The sequence below is a fragment of the Musa acuminata genome, chromosome BXJ3-8 (assembly GCF_036884655.1).
Source record: "Musa acuminata AAA Group cultivar baxijiao chromosome BXJ3-8, Cavendish_Baxijiao_AAA, whole genome shotgun sequence".
Classification (NCBI taxonomy): Eukaryota; Viridiplantae; Streptophyta; class Magnoliopsida; order Zingiberales; family Musaceae; genus Musa; species Musa acuminata.
This window is the reverse complement of record NC_088356.1, coordinates 51,859,003-51,876,222: the sequence shown is the minus strand read 5'-3', so window position 1 is coordinate 51,876,222 and position 17,220 is coordinate 51,859,003. Positions and strand designations below refer to the sequence as shown.

General features: G+C 36.8%; 1 protein-coding gene and 1 pseudogene across 2 annotated transcripts; both read right to left on the bottom strand.

Annotated features, from left to right (window-relative positions):
* Positions 1 to 434: 434 nt before the first annotated feature.
* LOC135644758 (uncharacterized) lies at positions 435 to 10,685 on the bottom strand. Of its 2 annotated transcripts, XM_065162645.1 has the most exons (9): positions 10,485 to 10,681; positions 9,046 to 9,240; positions 8,550 to 8,602; positions 5,666 to 5,719; positions 4,069 to 4,341; positions 3,918 to 3,980; positions 3,740 to 3,808; positions 3,351 to 3,396; positions 435 to 866 (listed from the first exon to the last, which is right to left on the bottom strand). In XM_065162645.1, the coding sequence occupies exons 1-9, from the start codon at positions 10,504 to 10,506 to the stop codon at positions 805 to 807; spliced, it is 837 nt and encodes a 278-aa protein (XP_065018717.1). In that variant the 5' UTR covers positions 10,507 to 10,681; the 3' UTR covers positions 435 to 804. The 2 variants fall into 2 exon arrangements, with proteins under 2 accessions (XP_065018717.1, XP_065018718.1); XM_065162646.1 differs by lacking the exon at positions 3,351 to 3,396 and having other exon boundaries at positions 10,485 to 10,685.
* Positions 10,686 to 11,825: 1,140 nt separating this feature from the next.
* Positions 11,826 to 15,748, bottom strand: LOC135644307 (bifunctional protein FolD 2-like; annotated as a pseudogene).
* Between the last annotated feature and the right edge of the window lie 1,472 nt (positions 15,749 to 17,220).

The following is a 17,220-nucleotide window of genomic DNA, read 5'->3' as shown; positions in this document are numbered from 1 at the left end:
TATATGACTGTAACATATTATGCAACTCAAAGATCAGTTATGCGATGGGACCAGACAGATATGTAACATATTATACAACTCAACCAAGAACTGTTACAAATGATTAAAATTACTATGTTGTTGTTCCATAACTGATGTATACTACTAGAAGAGGAAACATAACCTGTGTACCACAAGATCCATCCATCAAACATCAGTTTTCGTCTAATCTTCTTGTCACTTGTTCCTGATACAAGCAAAAATCGAATCAAACCACAAATTGCAATCTTTCCTCCTTCCTTTGTCTCCACCTATCCAGCATGGGCAAGTCAAAACACATGCTGGAAATTACCTGCTTGATGGAATCACTTCATCACATTATGCAGATCGAAGCTCATGTCTAACCGAGTCCAAAAAAATTCATAGTCAGAGAGGGATCAAGAAATGAGACGATGTGGCAAATGAACAAGTTCAGCTCTGAAGAAATTTTGTGCGTGTCACAACAATGTGACCAGTTCCAAAACGAGGGCAGCTGTATTTAGCAATGAATCATGAACAGAATAGCTTCAAGAGTTTTTTGCTTACTTGTGATTTTAAGCTTCAACTCTGACCAAGGAAAGCTAAAGAATTCGACATATGATCTAAGTTCGTGTTGATATCATTTACTGAAAATTGTAAACGACTTGGGCGCATAAAAAGAGGGAATTTTTGGTTCGCCATGACAGTTCAAAGATTAAAAGCCAAATCAGATGGATTTCCCCAGCAATCATCAACATGGGAGAGCTTCACCGCAAATCCAGGAGCACGGAGGGAATGAAGATTGACTCACTTTACCCCGTGGAATGAAGGCAAGACGGCAACAAGGGGATCTCCATAGCCAACAGCTTCTGTAAGACAAAAAAGGCTGGTGAGAAACCAAAAAATGAGTGAATATCTTATACGAAAATATGTTTACTACTCTCTATACAAACAAAAAATTAACATTGTTCACATTAATCACATGCGGCCAAACATGATTCTATTTCTTGATCATGATATATACAGCAGGTTCGAAAAACAATATTCTATATGAGCACCACTGCTGAGGTGGGCTTGCATACATATAAATCCATCCAAACTACTATTTCCATATTTATAACTTTTGGTTTAGGATTTAAGAAGCATTAAATGTTTGACCCAACAAACATTGTTGACTTAAAGAAGATTAAAACAATCCAGTCAAAGTGGTTTAACCCTTAGCCTTTGATTTGCCATTTGCAAACCAAAAGTGGCACTTGACACAATCAGGAGTTCCTTGAGAGATTTCACTCAAGCTTTTCTCCTATACCCCAAGCATTCCTGGAAAATACAGCACATATTAGCCTAGCCTTCAACAATAGTATAAGGCATCTTGCAATATGAATGGTCCTACGTCAGTGTCTCCACTTTGTGTAACACATCCACACTTATGTCATTTTCAACGAGTAAGATTATTTTAATTGACTCTCAATTCCTTACAAGCCCCTTTGTACAAATTCATCTTGAACCTTCATGTTTCTCTCCTAGAATTCTTTAACACATAGCTCAAGTTAATTAGCAAGCAAAGGTGAGTTCAAGTTCATTGGCACGTGAATTGATTTTAGGTAGAACTCATAACAACAATTTCCATAGCTAACATGAATTCAAAGATTCATTCCTTTTTGTTGAAAGCAAGGATTTTAATTCCGAATGATACCGTCTATACCGGGCGATACATACTGGTCCGCTAGCAGACAAGTACGTGGACCGCCCGCTACCGAGCAATACCGTCGATTGGGGCTGTTTCCGCCTCATTACCACCCGAAATCAATCGGTGACGATCGATTTCGATCGTCGCTGCCTGTTACTAGGCGGTATTAGCCAAGGGAGAAGAGGGAGAACCTGAAGATCCGGCACCGCTCTCCCTCGACGATCCCAATCCATCGCCGCCCTCCCATGCTGGACGCTGCAGATGAGATGTCGCCTCCTCCTCGTCTGAGGCGATGAGGCCTCGGCATCGTCGACGACTTCTCATCCACGCGGGGAGAAGAAGCCTAGGTGAGCTTCACAGGGAGAAGAAACCGAGCAGAAGAAACGAGGCGATGTTTCTTCTCCCCATGTGAGCAAAAGAAATGAGGTGACATCGCCCCTTTTTTATTTTTTAACTTTATTATTATTATTATTATTATTATTATTATTATTATATATATATATATATATATATATATATATATATATATATATATATATATATATATATATATATATACCGAGCAGTACCGTATCGAGCTGAGCTCAATACTCTGATACGGTACAAAATGCGAACCTTGGTTGAAAGCTTTAGTTAGTTAGTGTTGGAGCATGTGTGGGCACAACACTAGTATTTCTTTTAATTTCAACTGTTGGTGGTAAATATTTATATTCTCTTTTGCATTCTAATTGTAAGGCACTTGCTGCATGTCAAAACCATCACGACTTGCAAAACAATTATATCTACTGCAAGTGGTTGTGGTTCATATTTTTCAATTGTAACGGAAAAGCTATTACATGCTTCAGTTGCAACCAATGATCATGGGCTTAAGCATGATCATGGAGCTCAAGGAAAATCCACATCTTACACAAAACCACAGGGTTACAGTTAACTATCTTTGGCAAACGCTAGACGTCGATACCTAGCTTCTAGTAAGCATGACCCATGTACCACGTTATCCAAAACAGGAAGATGCATACCATATGCATGAACATGATAGACTAGAGAGCGATGGAAGGAAGAAGAAGGGAGAGAAATGGGTTCAGTAGAGTAAAATGATGTTGGTTTCCCTCCCATTTTTGCTTCAATAGAGAAGAGCAGTAAGAGAAGAGAAATTTGATATATACACAAAAACCCTTGTAACCAAGTTCAGATATATAAGAAAAGGAGAACTATTGAGGCATATTTGATTGACTATTGCACAGAGAATAACAAAATCTCCAACCAATGGAAGAGGAGCAGTTCTTTGGATCAATGAGTTCCTCGGCTATTCAAGTCAATTTATTACCAAAGCTGTGAAAGGAAGTTCCAAATATAGAAGAAGAAACAATGCATGAACTAATTAACAATAAATATCAATCACTTTGGTGAGTAAGGAAGTTGGTGGTGCCTGGCTCCATGAAGGCCAGAAAAGCTGCTAGTTGATTTGTAAGGTGGAAGTGAAGCAGTCGGATGATAAAGAGGGTGGTTGTAATTTATATTCATATTGAGAATATGAGCTCTCATGGGCTTTCCCATTTTAATCTTAGCAGATACAAACAACTTGGACACAGCAGGCACAACCATATTCCAAAAGATAAGATGTACTATAAATGCAATAATTAAATATGGACTTCGACATCACCTCCATTCTCACAGAGGATCTTTATTACCTCTCCAGCTACATCTGACTGCACAAAAAGACAAGTGTCATTTAGTCTTGTGAAGTTGTTTGAACACATTAGTCTCTTAAGCATGGTTCGTCATATCGCGGCATACTTCCCATACTAGGCAACACATACCGGTCCGACAAAAGATCAGTATGAGTGGTACATATCGGCTTGTCAATATGTCCCATCGTTTCGTGTGTTGGTACATTGGTACGGTTCGATACGTACCATATCGACGACCAATTGGTAAACCGGTATGGACCGGGACGGCGAACCATGCTTTTAAATAGTATCATACTGATGCAATTATTTATGGAGAGCAATTCAACTAAAAGTATAACAGAAGGAATTAAAGAAAACTCACTCTAATGGGAAGTTCATTTCCAAATTGATCCAAGAAGCCAATAATTTGCCCTTCTTTGATGATGTCACCCTATCATTTATGAATCATAAGATCATTAAATACAAGCAATTCTTCAGAAATAAATTCAAGCATATGTTTGTATAAAATAGCAAGTCATCAAATATCCTTATCACAAAACCTCTTTACAGATAGGAGGCTGTCTTTCCCCTTTCAACGTTCTTCCACTTTGAAATGAACCAACCTAAAGGTGGTACAGCAAACATTTAAAAAAAAATCATAGTATTACTACATAAAGTGGAAAAAGACTATCCCATTTAAGTCATGCACACCGTAGATGATGATACTAGAGCATATGCATTCTGTCCAGAAGCTTCTAAAGCTGCCAACTTTGATGTCTTTGCCGCAGAAACATAGGTAAATGGACTGGAAGCAGTTGCAGTAGACTTCTGCTCCAGAACAGGAGGGGAAGAAGGAACTGCTTCCACCATTGGCTTGCTTGGAATTGGTGGTGCTGTAATTGGTGACTCAATAGGAGCTAAAACTGAATTTGGGGCATTTGAGATTCCTACATCTCTTTTCAGGAACATTTCGAAATCACCAACCTGAAGAAAATTCCATAGCAATAATAAAGGATCCCAAGCTAATGGCTAACTGAGTGTTATCTTTAGTTCCAATTCAGATTATTATACCTGGATGTCAAAATCATGGGTGGATAGGACATAAAAAAACCAGTTCCTCAGAGGTTTAGCTGTTGGGATGTATAAGTGATCTTACAAGATACAGTGAGAAATAATTAACTTTGATGAAGCACCAATTGAGAAAGATTGAAAATTTTTAGGTAGGCGCATGTCCAAGGAGAACCATCAAATGCAACACCGAGAAGAAGCAACTCATATCAAACTAAAAAAGTTGTTGGAGGGAGAGAGAGACACACACACAAACAAGGAAACTACTGTCTTGGTAATGGATAACGGTAAGGCAACTGAGAACTGTCACAATAGAATCTACACAGAGGATGCAAATAAGAGCAACAGGGCTTCTAACTTGTCGTTTAAACCCAAGTTTCAGAAGAGAAAAAAAAAAAAGGTTGACCATTCTCAACCCCTGAAATTATAACAAAATATAGGGACCATTATAAAAAGTTACTATTTCTCATAGCCATCGTCGATGTCTGGCATTACATGCTTGATCAATCACAGGTTCATCACAAGAAATATACTGTTAGCAACACAGCAAGTGTGTAGAACCTAGAAACTCGCAGCTAATTCAGGCAAGTTGAAAATTAAAAAAAAAAATCATAAGTGCAGGGTCAGCCATACAAACTACCATTTTAAACACAACCTAGAGGAGCATGAATTACACGTACAGTAAGTCTAAATATCTAATGCAATTTGCTTAGGAAAAACAAATATGAGTGAGAAAGAAGAAGAACTTTGAATTTTCCTCGATTTCTACTGGAAAACAAAACATTCAACATTAGTGATTATCACTATGAAGAAGAAGGTACCTATGTCTTTTCACATATATCCAAGCAAGCTATGTACATTAGGATGCTGTACACAAAAATTGCTGGGTCTTTGAATTTGCTTTACTCTTAAAAATTTGTGATTATCAAGATTCATGGGACTGTTTTTCACATATAGCCCCAAGCCCCTAATACGGAAGTATGTATATTAAAAGTTATAGTATTGACTTCTCAATCTAAGAGGAATCGGAAAATGATGTTAGAAAAGTAGCATGTCTAGGAGCATGTAACAACATCAGTAAGGCTCTAAAAATAGTAAAAATATCAGGTGCAATATCTTCCAGTAACCAAATTAGATTATAGCTCAAAGATGTTTGTCCCATAGTACTGATCATTAATCAGGATTTATTATGAAGTGCTAAAGTCAGCGTTATGTTAGATTGATTAGATGCCAAACATACCTTCATTTTGAGCTCTGCGATATCTGTTAGGTCACAGACCTCCTCGATCAATGTCTGTAATGCAATGAGCAATTCAGGTGATATTCAGAACGTATTAATAAGGAGAGCAAAATTTTATATTATTCTACCAGTCTACTCAAACAATTTGCCAATCTAGTCATGAATTTAAAGCACCCCCTAAAAATAAGAATGGGCCTAGAATGGACTGGCTAGGACCAAAGTAGTGGTGCCAGCATTTATAATGAGCTCAAAATGCAGAGAATTCAAATCGAAAATTTTGCTGTGAAGTCTCCTTTTTGCATTGAAACAACATTCTCACAGGAAAACCCAGGTCAAAGAAACAACACAATATCTCATAATAGAAAACCAATATTGAAAGTCAACTGTAGAAAAAAAGAGAAAAAAAGTAATGATCTGTATGAATAATGTGTTAGGCCACCAAATCATAGAAAGGAAAAAAAAGAACATGATCAAACATATCCTTTCTTGATCTATTTTAAAGACATTCATGGAGCACCTCGATCCAGAAGCATGAGAAGAATGTCTGATGGCTTCATTCAGGTTAGTCCCATCTCCCATTGGACATAAGAGACTTAAAGTTCAATGGCTAAATAAGTTTTCTAAATGTTCTTTTATGTTAGATTTTTTCTCTATATCCAGACCATAGGCTAAAGGAACAGTAAGAGAAGTATTAGAACATAAGTAGTTCACCACAGTTGATGACAAGGTTCAGAACTGTACAAACATCCTTACAAGCATGCACATGTCACCCTTGTCATATGTAGTTACATAGTTATTAATAACTGGTCATCAAGAAGATTCTATTGTTGGGGGATTGATTCTGTTGTTTGGTTTGAGAAGTCCTATGGAAGTGAAGCAAGCAAAATCTTACGAGTTAAAAGGGCATTAATGAATCTCAATGCCGCTGATATGATATAGCTCAATTATCAATAGCATGGAATCCTCAATTGAAACTGACATGATAAAATATGGTCATAGATGCACAAGGAAAAAAGTTGGGCACTAGTGTTAGGACTCTAGCTAGGACAGTCCTAATTGAGTTTCATTGATCGGGGCATTCATGTAAAACCTACCTAGCCGACCCCTATAAAAGATCATGAAGAGGCCGGCCAAGGATAGGATTAGTTTGGAGATTACTTCATAGAGAAGCATTAGGAGTTGGTTAGAAGTAGGAGTCTTGAGTAGGAGTCCTATTAGGAGTCTTGAGTAGGAGTCCTATTAGGAGTTGAGGTTTAGAAGCTCTATAAATAGTCATGTATTCATCCTCTTTTAATAAGCAATAAATGAAACTTTTTAACAGCCTTTGAGAAGTAACTTGGAAGAAAGAACCCCTATAGAGTTTCAAGGAGACCGATCCCCTAAAGAGATCAACCCCAAGCTTAGAATTCCCAAGGGTTCTACCAACTAGCTTTAATGTTCTTTTATATAACCAATAAAAGATATTCATGAAAAGAGTAGAGGGATGGAGACCTTATCATAGAAGGGTTGACAATGACAAAATAGGAGAGAGAGAAAAAAAGCTAGCCATGTTCCATGGCCATAGTTCTTCCCAAGCTAATGGGAAGGAATGTGCTAGAGTTGACCACCCTACCATCTCTCTCTTCTTGAAGTATAGGTAAAAAAGAGGGCAAACCAAAGCTCCTGCAAATGCAAGATATATAATCTTACCTCTACAAATAGAAATCTTGTTCTCGATCATCCAGGTCATAAAGGAGTAATCCGGCAGGCCATCCATTGTCTTCTCGAAGTATAGGTGTTTGACACACAATTACAGATTAGTCAAATGCAATTGGAATATTAATTACAGTTTAGTAATAGGATAAGACATCCAGTAAGAAGTCATTGAGGCCATATTGTCTTATTTTGTACATATGACAGGTGAATAGCTGCAAAGGGATCTAGATGTGCCAGATCATTGTTTCACCCCACTATTTCTAATTGAAAAATACTAGACATTGACAAGAAACTGCAACAAGGCAATTAGACCAGATAGCTTCAGTTATTTATCCAAACATGGTGGCAATTTTATCATGGATTTTATCTAATGATATATTTTATTGATGGATAAAATGCCTCCTGGTATTGATGAGAGGAATCAATATTTCCACCATCTCTAATTGCCCAGAGGTGAGTGTTTGATACAGAAAATTGACCCTCTAACAATATTAAAAGAAAAACATGGTGTGATTCAATTAATAATGCCTCCTGGTATTGATGAGAGGAATCAATATTTCCACCATCTCTAATTGCCCAGAGGTGAGTGTTTGATACAGAAAATTGACCCTCTAACAATATTAAAAGAAAAACATGGTGTGATTCAATTAATTGATGCATTAACTGTTGAAATTTAACTTCTTCATAGCATTGCAAGACCTATAGTAGCAGTATGAACCAGAAAGGATGGAGTTTAAAGTGATAGCTTTACCAAATGATTATTAACGAGTGCCATATCCAGTATAAGTACTTCAACTTAGTAATTAATCTGTTATTAATTCGACTTCATATTTGAAAATTTATATGCATTGGATAATATTCGATGCTCTAATCAGGATAAAGTTTTGATCCGTTGAAAGGAAAAAAACACAAATACATTGATAATAGCCTAAGCAGCCACAGATAGGAACTGAGAAGTTATTGCAAACCCATAAATCAATCAACAAGGGGATAAGCATATTGATCAATGTTTAAGATAGAGTTACATTTGATGCACACACAGCATTATTAAGTTAAAGGTGCAGCAAGAGCACCGCCTGTTTTCAATTACCTAAACAGAGAAGCATAAAGAATTCAGAAGCAAAAAATGCATCATGTATAGACATGAAAGCTCTCCATGTATCTAAAAACAGTCAGAGAAATTTTTGACCTGACATCCATTTGGAAAAGTTGAGGTGATTGAATTCTTCTGATCAGTGTCAGCTGCATTTAGAGGGACAAAAATTGCTGTCAAGATTATGTGTCTGAATGGCATATTGCTTAGGATGTCAATCAACAAGCTATAGAATATACATTAATAGGTTATCAAAAAGAAGGACATACGGCCAGCTTGCCAACCACTTAAATCGGATATGACAAAAGAATCTCATAAATTTTGTATGAAAACTTCAAATAGTCCCCCATTCCCATAAGGATTAACTCTTTCCCAAATTGACTCAATGGAGGCATTCGATTATGACCATGCTTTTTATGTATTAGAAGTTTTTTCTCTAGTCATGTTTGTGTAACATTATGATTATTAAAATATCAATCCTGCAGAACTTAATAAAAAGTAATGTTTTAACATGTTACTAGCAAACAGTGAGAAGTATCAAAGTTTTTTTTTTTTTAATTTGTAAAATAGTATGTAATTGAACATGACTTACCATTCGTAGTCAAGGCTGATGTATTCTGTGAGGCCTTTACATGTAATGAATGTTTTGGGAGAACCATTGAGGAAATAGATCTCTGGCATTCTTCTGGAACCCTCTGTAATAAAGATTTTGAAACAGTACTGGAAACAAGGATGGGAACAGGCTTCTCAACTGAAGAGTGTCCATGGAAAATTGTCCTAGGGGCACCTAACAAGAAACAATAATGCAAATGTTTACTATAAATGTTGTTTTTATTCATAAATAAACTGGAAAAAATTGCCACAGAACAAAATAAAGTGGACACAAAGAACACTTCAGTAAACAAAGTAACCAGAAAGTGTACCTCCAAGCAAATTGAAGTGAAATTCTTGCACACGAGAGATTCTCTCTCTCTCTCTCTCTCTCTCTCTCTCTCTCTCTCTCTCTCTCTCTCTACATCTTCACAATGTCAAATGACATCTAATAGGGGCAAAGCAAGTCGATTGCACATGAGAAGGCCCAAATCCATAAGACAACTTCATCCACAAGTCTCATACATAGTTGACAACTCTATTTTATATAGTTAATTAGATTCTAAAAGTTCCAAAGCTTCGGTAGTCTGAAAATATGAATTTGTCTAATATTCCCTATTTTGAATCAAGAATGCAAACTAGTGTTAAGCTCTGACAAAGTCAGATATGGGTAAGAGACTTGCTATTGATGAAACTTGACAGAAGAGCAAGTGACGATTCCCTTAAAATAGTCCAGATGAACATATGTGAGAAAAATATAGGAAAATGTATTCATCGTGGAATAACACGAGATGTAAACCAGAGAGCCTAGTCATAAAGCAATTCCTACTCCTCTTTCCCTTGAATGCATATCATTTCCACGTTCCACTACATCAGTCAGGAAGTTGTATTCAGTCATAACGCGGATTAATTGTTAGCCATGAAACTCCTAAAAAAAGTTTTTTTTTTTTGAACAGTTGGCCGTGGGATGCATCAGATTTAACTTCAAACTTGTTGTCACAAACTGGTCCATATTATTATCTCCATGCCTCGATAGTTAATCACCCAATTACAATTAAGCACCATTTTTCTTTTCCTCTTCTTTTTTCGTCTGTGTTTCTTTGAATCGGACTTCTAACTTTTTTCTTGATGCGAGTTTATCAACCACGAAACCATTAAGCACGTGGCGTCGAAACAAAGTTACTGCTCCACCTTCAGAATCCACACATGGAGGAGCTTCGCTTCCTTAAAAGACAAACCCTCGTTGTTTGTGGCAATCACCACCCAATGAAAAAAGGCTCAAATATCCAAAGAGAAAATGAGCAGAAGTCACACAACTTTCACTACCAGAACTGCAGATGGATCAAACAAGCCTTCAAGAACGGAAGCACGAGAACACGGCGTCGGAAGATCCACAATAGCAAGGAGTAAGGGAAAAAGGGAGTGAGGTCGAAAGATTACCGAGGAACGATCGAAGAGCCATGGCAGATTCCTCGGAGAAAAGGCGGATCTGGGAAGACCAAGAGAAAAATACAGATCAACGGCAACGAGGACAATGTGAGTTTTATAGAGAGAGAGAGAGAGAGAGAGAGAGAGAACAGCCAGGCGGATCTCGACATGTCCGCCCTCGCTCTTGTAGGTTTCTCCGCTGCCGCGGTGGGGTGAAACGAAATTGCGAAACGCAGAGGGAAACCATGCGGAGAATCTCTCATTCAGCGCTGCTGTGAGATCCGACTTAAATTACGAGCGGGCTAATTACATGTTATCGTAAAATCTCGATCCTACACTTTAAAAAAATATTAATACATTTTTTTTATAATTATATAAAAATAAAACTTTTATTTACTCTAATATCATCGATTTTATCAATAAAAATATTTAAAAAAATATTTTTTTAGTTGATGGTGACGAACGACGTCGATTATAGCAAGTGATATCGATGGTGGTGGACGATGGCACCGTTGAGGGTCATTGGTGATTGTTGTGGATAAGCAGAATAATGACAAGAGTAAGGGTCATTTTGTATCTACGTCAACACTGACGCAGCTACAAGTAGTAAAAAAATCATTCGATATTTACATCAGCATCGATGCAAATATAAAACGATAAATGATCACTCAATAATTACGTTGACATCGACCTAGATATAAAGCAACTTTCATCTCTCTCGTTATCACTCACCTTATCCATAACAATCATCTGCGATCCTAAATGATATCGCGCGTCCATAATCATCGACGAGAACATTAAAAAAAATTATCTTTTTATTTTTATATTTTTGTTAGTAAAATCGATATCATTAGGACAAATAAATCTAAATATTTCACTTTCATAATTATAAAAATATCAATACGTTGAAAAAGATCCATATTATAACAATGCATTTCTACTGAACTTTTGCTCGTTGACTTCGTTCAGAACTCTTCTGTTGTACTGACAGAAAGTGTCACTTACCATATATATTTTTTTCTCTTTGGGTTTGCATTCATTCTTGCAAAGTTTGGATAAAACGTAATCAAAATTTAACACAGCGTATATCCTTTGAAACATTAAGAAACTCTACATACGTCAATATCATTAATATTTATCCAGAAATTTCAGATAGCCAATTTTAATCGTGATTAAGTTTTTTCTTGAATTTAAAATATGTAAAATATTATGTATTCCTAATTTTTATTAATATAAAGAATTAAAGTTTTATTTTAATTGTCAACTTAATATCTAATTAAAATTAATTTCAATTGCACATATGTAATTTTCTTTAAAAAAATATTAATTAAGCTGTAAGTTTACAAGGTGGTATGCATGAGATGAGGTCTATTGTCCACTTCATAATAAGTGGTTGCATAACTGTTTATAGCTTGGTAAGCTAGATCATGAGCATTAATGTTATTCTCTCTTTAGATAGGAGCCCAATGGATAACATTTGAGTTGGGATGCCAGTGTAAGATAATATGATTTTGCTGAGATAGCTTATAGCTTGTAAGGAGCATTTGACTTCCATGTCAATAAGGTATTCTTTTTGTACTCCAAACAGCCCTCCAAAGATATCCATACATTCAGCTTGGATGGGGTTGCTTGCTTTGCTTGGAATACCTCCTGAGGGATTGATGTTGTTGTCTTCATCACCAATAACAAAACCTAAACCAACAATTCCAGAGTTAGCAGAAAAAAAAAAAGGCATCAGTTTCCAAGAGCTAAGAGCAATGATGTATTAGTAAGGTAGTGTCAAGAATCACAAATGATTCATAATTCATCTCATCAGGAGATTTAATATAGTCTCTCATCATGACCATAGCTTCACATCAAAGATATTTTGCCTTTATTGCCTCAAAAGAGAATTTTGGTCATGATAATTGGTAAACATGAGTTGAAATAAATGTGACATCTAAACAATGGAATCGGTTATTTATAAATCCATAATTGCATTTATGATGTGTAGTATAATTTCTAGCAATTTAGGGATTGACTGCAAGCAACTAAAATACAAAATTAAACCGAGAAGTTGTGCAGGAAGCAGCAAATAGTTAATGGAATAATTTCTGACACGTTAAAGCCACATTATTACATAATCTACATAAAAGTTAAACCGATCTTTTTGTTGACGCTCACAGTTTTAAAGAAACATATGGTATATCAAAAATTATAAGCACAAAGCTCACTGTTACTGGTAAATAGCAATTAAAAGCTAAACTATCAAGTCAGGCCATTCTGCAGTATATAACAATAGCAAAACAAGCAAGCAGAAAAGAGACCTTTATTGTGTGAATTTACAGGGAATGGTGTTAGCCATCCCGTCACCTTGCTTGCTTCTTCGAAATCAACATCCCCAACAACTCTGTAACCTGATATCCTGCTAGTGTCATCTACGGCAATGGTCCCAACATCGATAACAGCAGCACCAGAGTTAATCCAGTCTCCCTCGATCTGAAAAAGACATGATAGATATTTTTACTATACAGTTTATCTAGCATAACAATTTCTATCGGCCAGCATAAGTTATCAGAGCAATCATAATTGCTTTAAAGAATCATTCCATGATAATACAAACATACAGTATATGAATTGTACTTTTTGAAATCACAGTTATCGAGCTTATCATCTTGGCTTGTCCAGCTGCGGCAATAACAGTGTCAGCTTCTCTAATAATGCTTTTAGAATCATGAGCGTGCGAGTGAATGATGGTCACAGTTGCATCTGCTTTCAGGAGAAGAAGGGCCACTGATAATTCCACCATATTGCTCCGGCCAACAACAACCGCCGTTTTGCCTTTTATGCTTATTCCACTGTGTGTTAGAAGTTCAAGACATCCCTGCAAAATAAATACATGTGTTAGGTAAGTTGAAGCCCAAATTAGCACCTTTGAGCACTAAAGGAAATCTCACATCCATTAGATAACCTAGATGGTGAATTTTTGTGGTTAAATATACCTTTGGAGTGCATGGCTGAAATAAGGGCTCTGCTCTTCATTGCAAGCTTTTCCAAAATTTAGAGGATGAAATCCATCAACATCTTTCTCAGTACTGATTTAACTCAATACTTTCTCTTCATTTATGTGTTTTGGCAAGGGAAGTTGAACAAGTATCCCTGAGAATTAAGCCAAAATACTCATATTAAACATAACTAGTTCTTAAATGGGAAATTATAAGACTAGAACTTAAATGGATGTCATAAATGAAATAATATGATGTGATAAACTATGACGAAGCCGTACAAGGCAAACCTATATGGTAAGGATTGAATTTAACATGCTAAAGCCCCAACAGAATTTTTGGCTGGCAAAAGTAAAGCATAACTTGACAAACTCATAAAAGGATCTAACTTGAAATGCTCAAGATAGAATAAAACATGAACACATATGTCATACTAAAAATGACCCCAGATTAAGAAGCATTTAATTTATATATGTATGAAACAAAAAACCCCCTGGGACTGGAGATATTACATAGAAATAAGTATAAAGCAATTCTTAAGAGAAACAGAGAGCGATTCAATGTTTATCTGGTGAAGTATCTGAAGAGTTCATGTTGAAGCAATTTGGATAGAAAAACCAAAACAAATTTGTTAGAGCTCACACATCAAAATTAGGAGACGTAGTACATGTGAAATGATTCGTTTTTGAAATGCCTTGTGGCAAAATGGTAGACAAGGAACACCACATTCAAGCATGGAGAATTGGAGAACGTTTAGAATGAGAAAGCCTGATAAATTAAAAACTAATGATCATAAATCAAGAATTCCTTGCTTTCCAGTATTAAAAAGGAATAGTAGCACATTTCTGAAAGTTGAATTCCTCACAATTTCCTATCCTTCTGGACAAACATGCCTTGATATATTTCAGATACACAAGCAATATATTTCCAAACGAAAGTTTCTCTTGTAGAATAAGAGGTAGCAAACCCAAATGAAAATTTTCAAGAAACAGCTCAGATCTTTTTATCCAGTAGCAATTTTGGCTTGTTTAATCAGCAGTTAGCTACAATGACAAAAGGAAGAAGAACCAGAATGACCTTCCACACGTGAAAGTAACTAAAATGCCGTACCAATTCAAATATCAGAAAATAATTTACAGCATTTCCATCATGTTTCCACGGCACCAATTCCTGATCGTCAGATATAACCAATAACGTCGAGAATAAGGAGGATCTCGAGGACGAACCATGTACATCTGGGTCGTCGTTCAACTCGTGAACCTTAGCAACCACGTCCACCCCGGAGATCTGCTCGGGGAAGTCGACATCGATCGACCGGATGCCCACCTCGGCGCAGGACTTCCGCTTCATGCTCACGTATCTCTGCGAGTCCTTCCGCACCCCCACGATCACCACCGCCAGCCCCGGCACCTGAGATTCTCCAACTAAAGAAACGAACGCAAAAACCCAATCAATCGTCGGGGTAGGTCGATCCAAGAAAGATCGAATCGGAGACTACGCGAGAGGGGTTTCAGATCCGTGCCTTGTTGTAGTTCTGAGAGACGGATCGGACTTCGACGGCGATTTCATTCCGGAAGGATCGAGCGATGGCTTTGCCGTCTATACTCGTCGCCATTGATGATGAATGTGAGGGAGTAACAGATCAAGAGGAGATGGAAGAAAGCCCGATCGGGGTGTGGTGATGGGCTGTGGTTCGTCTTGTGGAGTGCGGTCTCTGACCGAATGCCTTTCGGGCCCATCGTTTCCAATGCTGGAATATATATATATATATATATATATATATATATATATATATATATATATATATATATATATATATATATATTATTTATATTTGCATAGGGAAATATAGAACGAAGGAATGACTCATTTGAAAGTTAATTGTTGGATGTAAAATACTCATATATCAGAATCAAGCATTCAATGTTCATATCATCACCATGTCGTAATCTTCCTTCCTTCCATGATAATATCTATGCGTGGACGGGGATAAGTTCCCAATGAGATCATACTGCAGTACTCGATTCACCCTTCTCCTTCCCCTACGATTCCAACCAAGACGATGGAGAGCATCGAAGCAACTGCAGTCGACTGGATTCATGTGTGGCTCCATGGCCCCAGAAACATGAGTTTTCTCATAGGATCTTCCGAGTTCACGGAGCTCCGACATGCTCCGGCACCAGCCCTCGAATTCTCGCGTAGCTTCTGCGTCAGACTTCCCACCAAAGCCATGGTTGCTCGCTTGACTTCATGGCCCCAAGAGCTCTCCCCCGGCATCTGCGACGGCTTCATGGCTTGGGTTTCTCGAATAGCTACTGTTCTCCCAGAAGCATCGGTAAAGGGAGGCATATATAGAATCAGATTAAGAATGGCATCTTTGGAGATGAGGATATGCTGTCTTCTCGAGTTGGACGACGGGAAGATTGTGTTTTGATGCGTGTATACTTCATTGTCGTCGCAGGGAATAATGATCTCTTCCTGCGACTCTTTTCCACCACTTGGTTTAGACGGAATAATGGTGAAGAAGAAACCTGCTTTGGAACTCGTCGTCTTCGTTCATGACTCCAACTGGGTAGAATAAAGCGAAGGAAGCTTCTGAATTGAGTGGATCAAACAGCGAGACGTATCACTGAAACTTGATGGGTTCCTCGAAGCCTCCTTGCCATGTCCGGCTGGAATATGCAGGATGCTACTGGATCGAGAGAGTGGATGATGGCAAGTGCTGCTGGTCGTTCAACGATTCTTTGATTCTTTTGTTTGATGGGCAATCGAGCCATTTCATCTAATATTCTTTTTTAATTAAAATATTTTTTTATTATATTAAGGATGTATCAACAAAGACTATAATATTCCAATTTATTTTCATATTAAAAATAAGAAAAAATTTGAATAAATTTATATAGGTTATAAAAGTTTAGTATCATTAACTTAGTCATAAATATTATTAGTCAATGGTTTAATCTTAGTAAATTAATGAGTCGATTATCAAATTAGATTGAATCATATTAAATAGTACTATAGTTAATATTGAGCATCAAACTATATGAAGGATTATTCATGGATAAGATTAGAAGGCATGTTAAGGTGCATAAGTGTTCCCTCATCATGCCCAAATGTTAGATCGATTTTGATATCAAATATTATGACTCGGGTTTGATAGGCTAACTGGCCTATCAACTTCGTTTGGTCTAAACCACTGATCAAAATACTTAAGATAGTAGTACACTCATCAACTTTGGGTTTGATGGGACTAATCAGGGTGTTAAAATATATATATATATATATATATATATATATATATATATATATTCAAATTTCTTTTACTCGATGACATTGAGTTTTGGTATTATTTTTATACTTATTTATTTAGATAATACATTTTTCTTCGTCTCAAAACGAATATTTCGATTTGGGCGTTCCCGTCTTGGTCACATCCACCGCACGTGAACAACGAGCATAGGCATGCGTGCACACGTGATTTCCTCACCAACCTCACTTATTTTCCCTTAATTACTTACATTCAATGAATCAAATATTCTATAAATTACGTGATTTATAATTAAAATATTAAGAAATCAATTACGATAACCCTTTATTTCTGCTCGCAAAGGATCGATTTATCTTTCATATCTTGAGTAAATTATCAATATCAACGATAATATACGTTGAAATCCAACAACTCGATTGGATGGATAAAACTATTATGAATCAACCATAAAATCGTGAATGGGAAAGGGAAATGATGTGCTCAAATAATACATGCA

Excerpts from the sequence above, each read along its gene's own strand:
- LOC135644758 (XM_065162645.1), bottom strand. The coding sequence starts at position 10,506 with ATGGCTCTTCGATCGTTCCTCG. Across the intron at positions 4,342-5,665 it reads TCGCAGAGCTCAAAATGAAG|GTTGGTGATTTCGAAATGTT; the intron begins GTATGTTTGGCA and ends AATTTTCTTCAG. Across the intron at positions 3,809-3,917 it reads AGCCTCCTATCTGTAAAGAG|GGTGACATCATCAAAGAAGG; the intron begins GTTTTGTGATAA and ends CATAAATGATAG.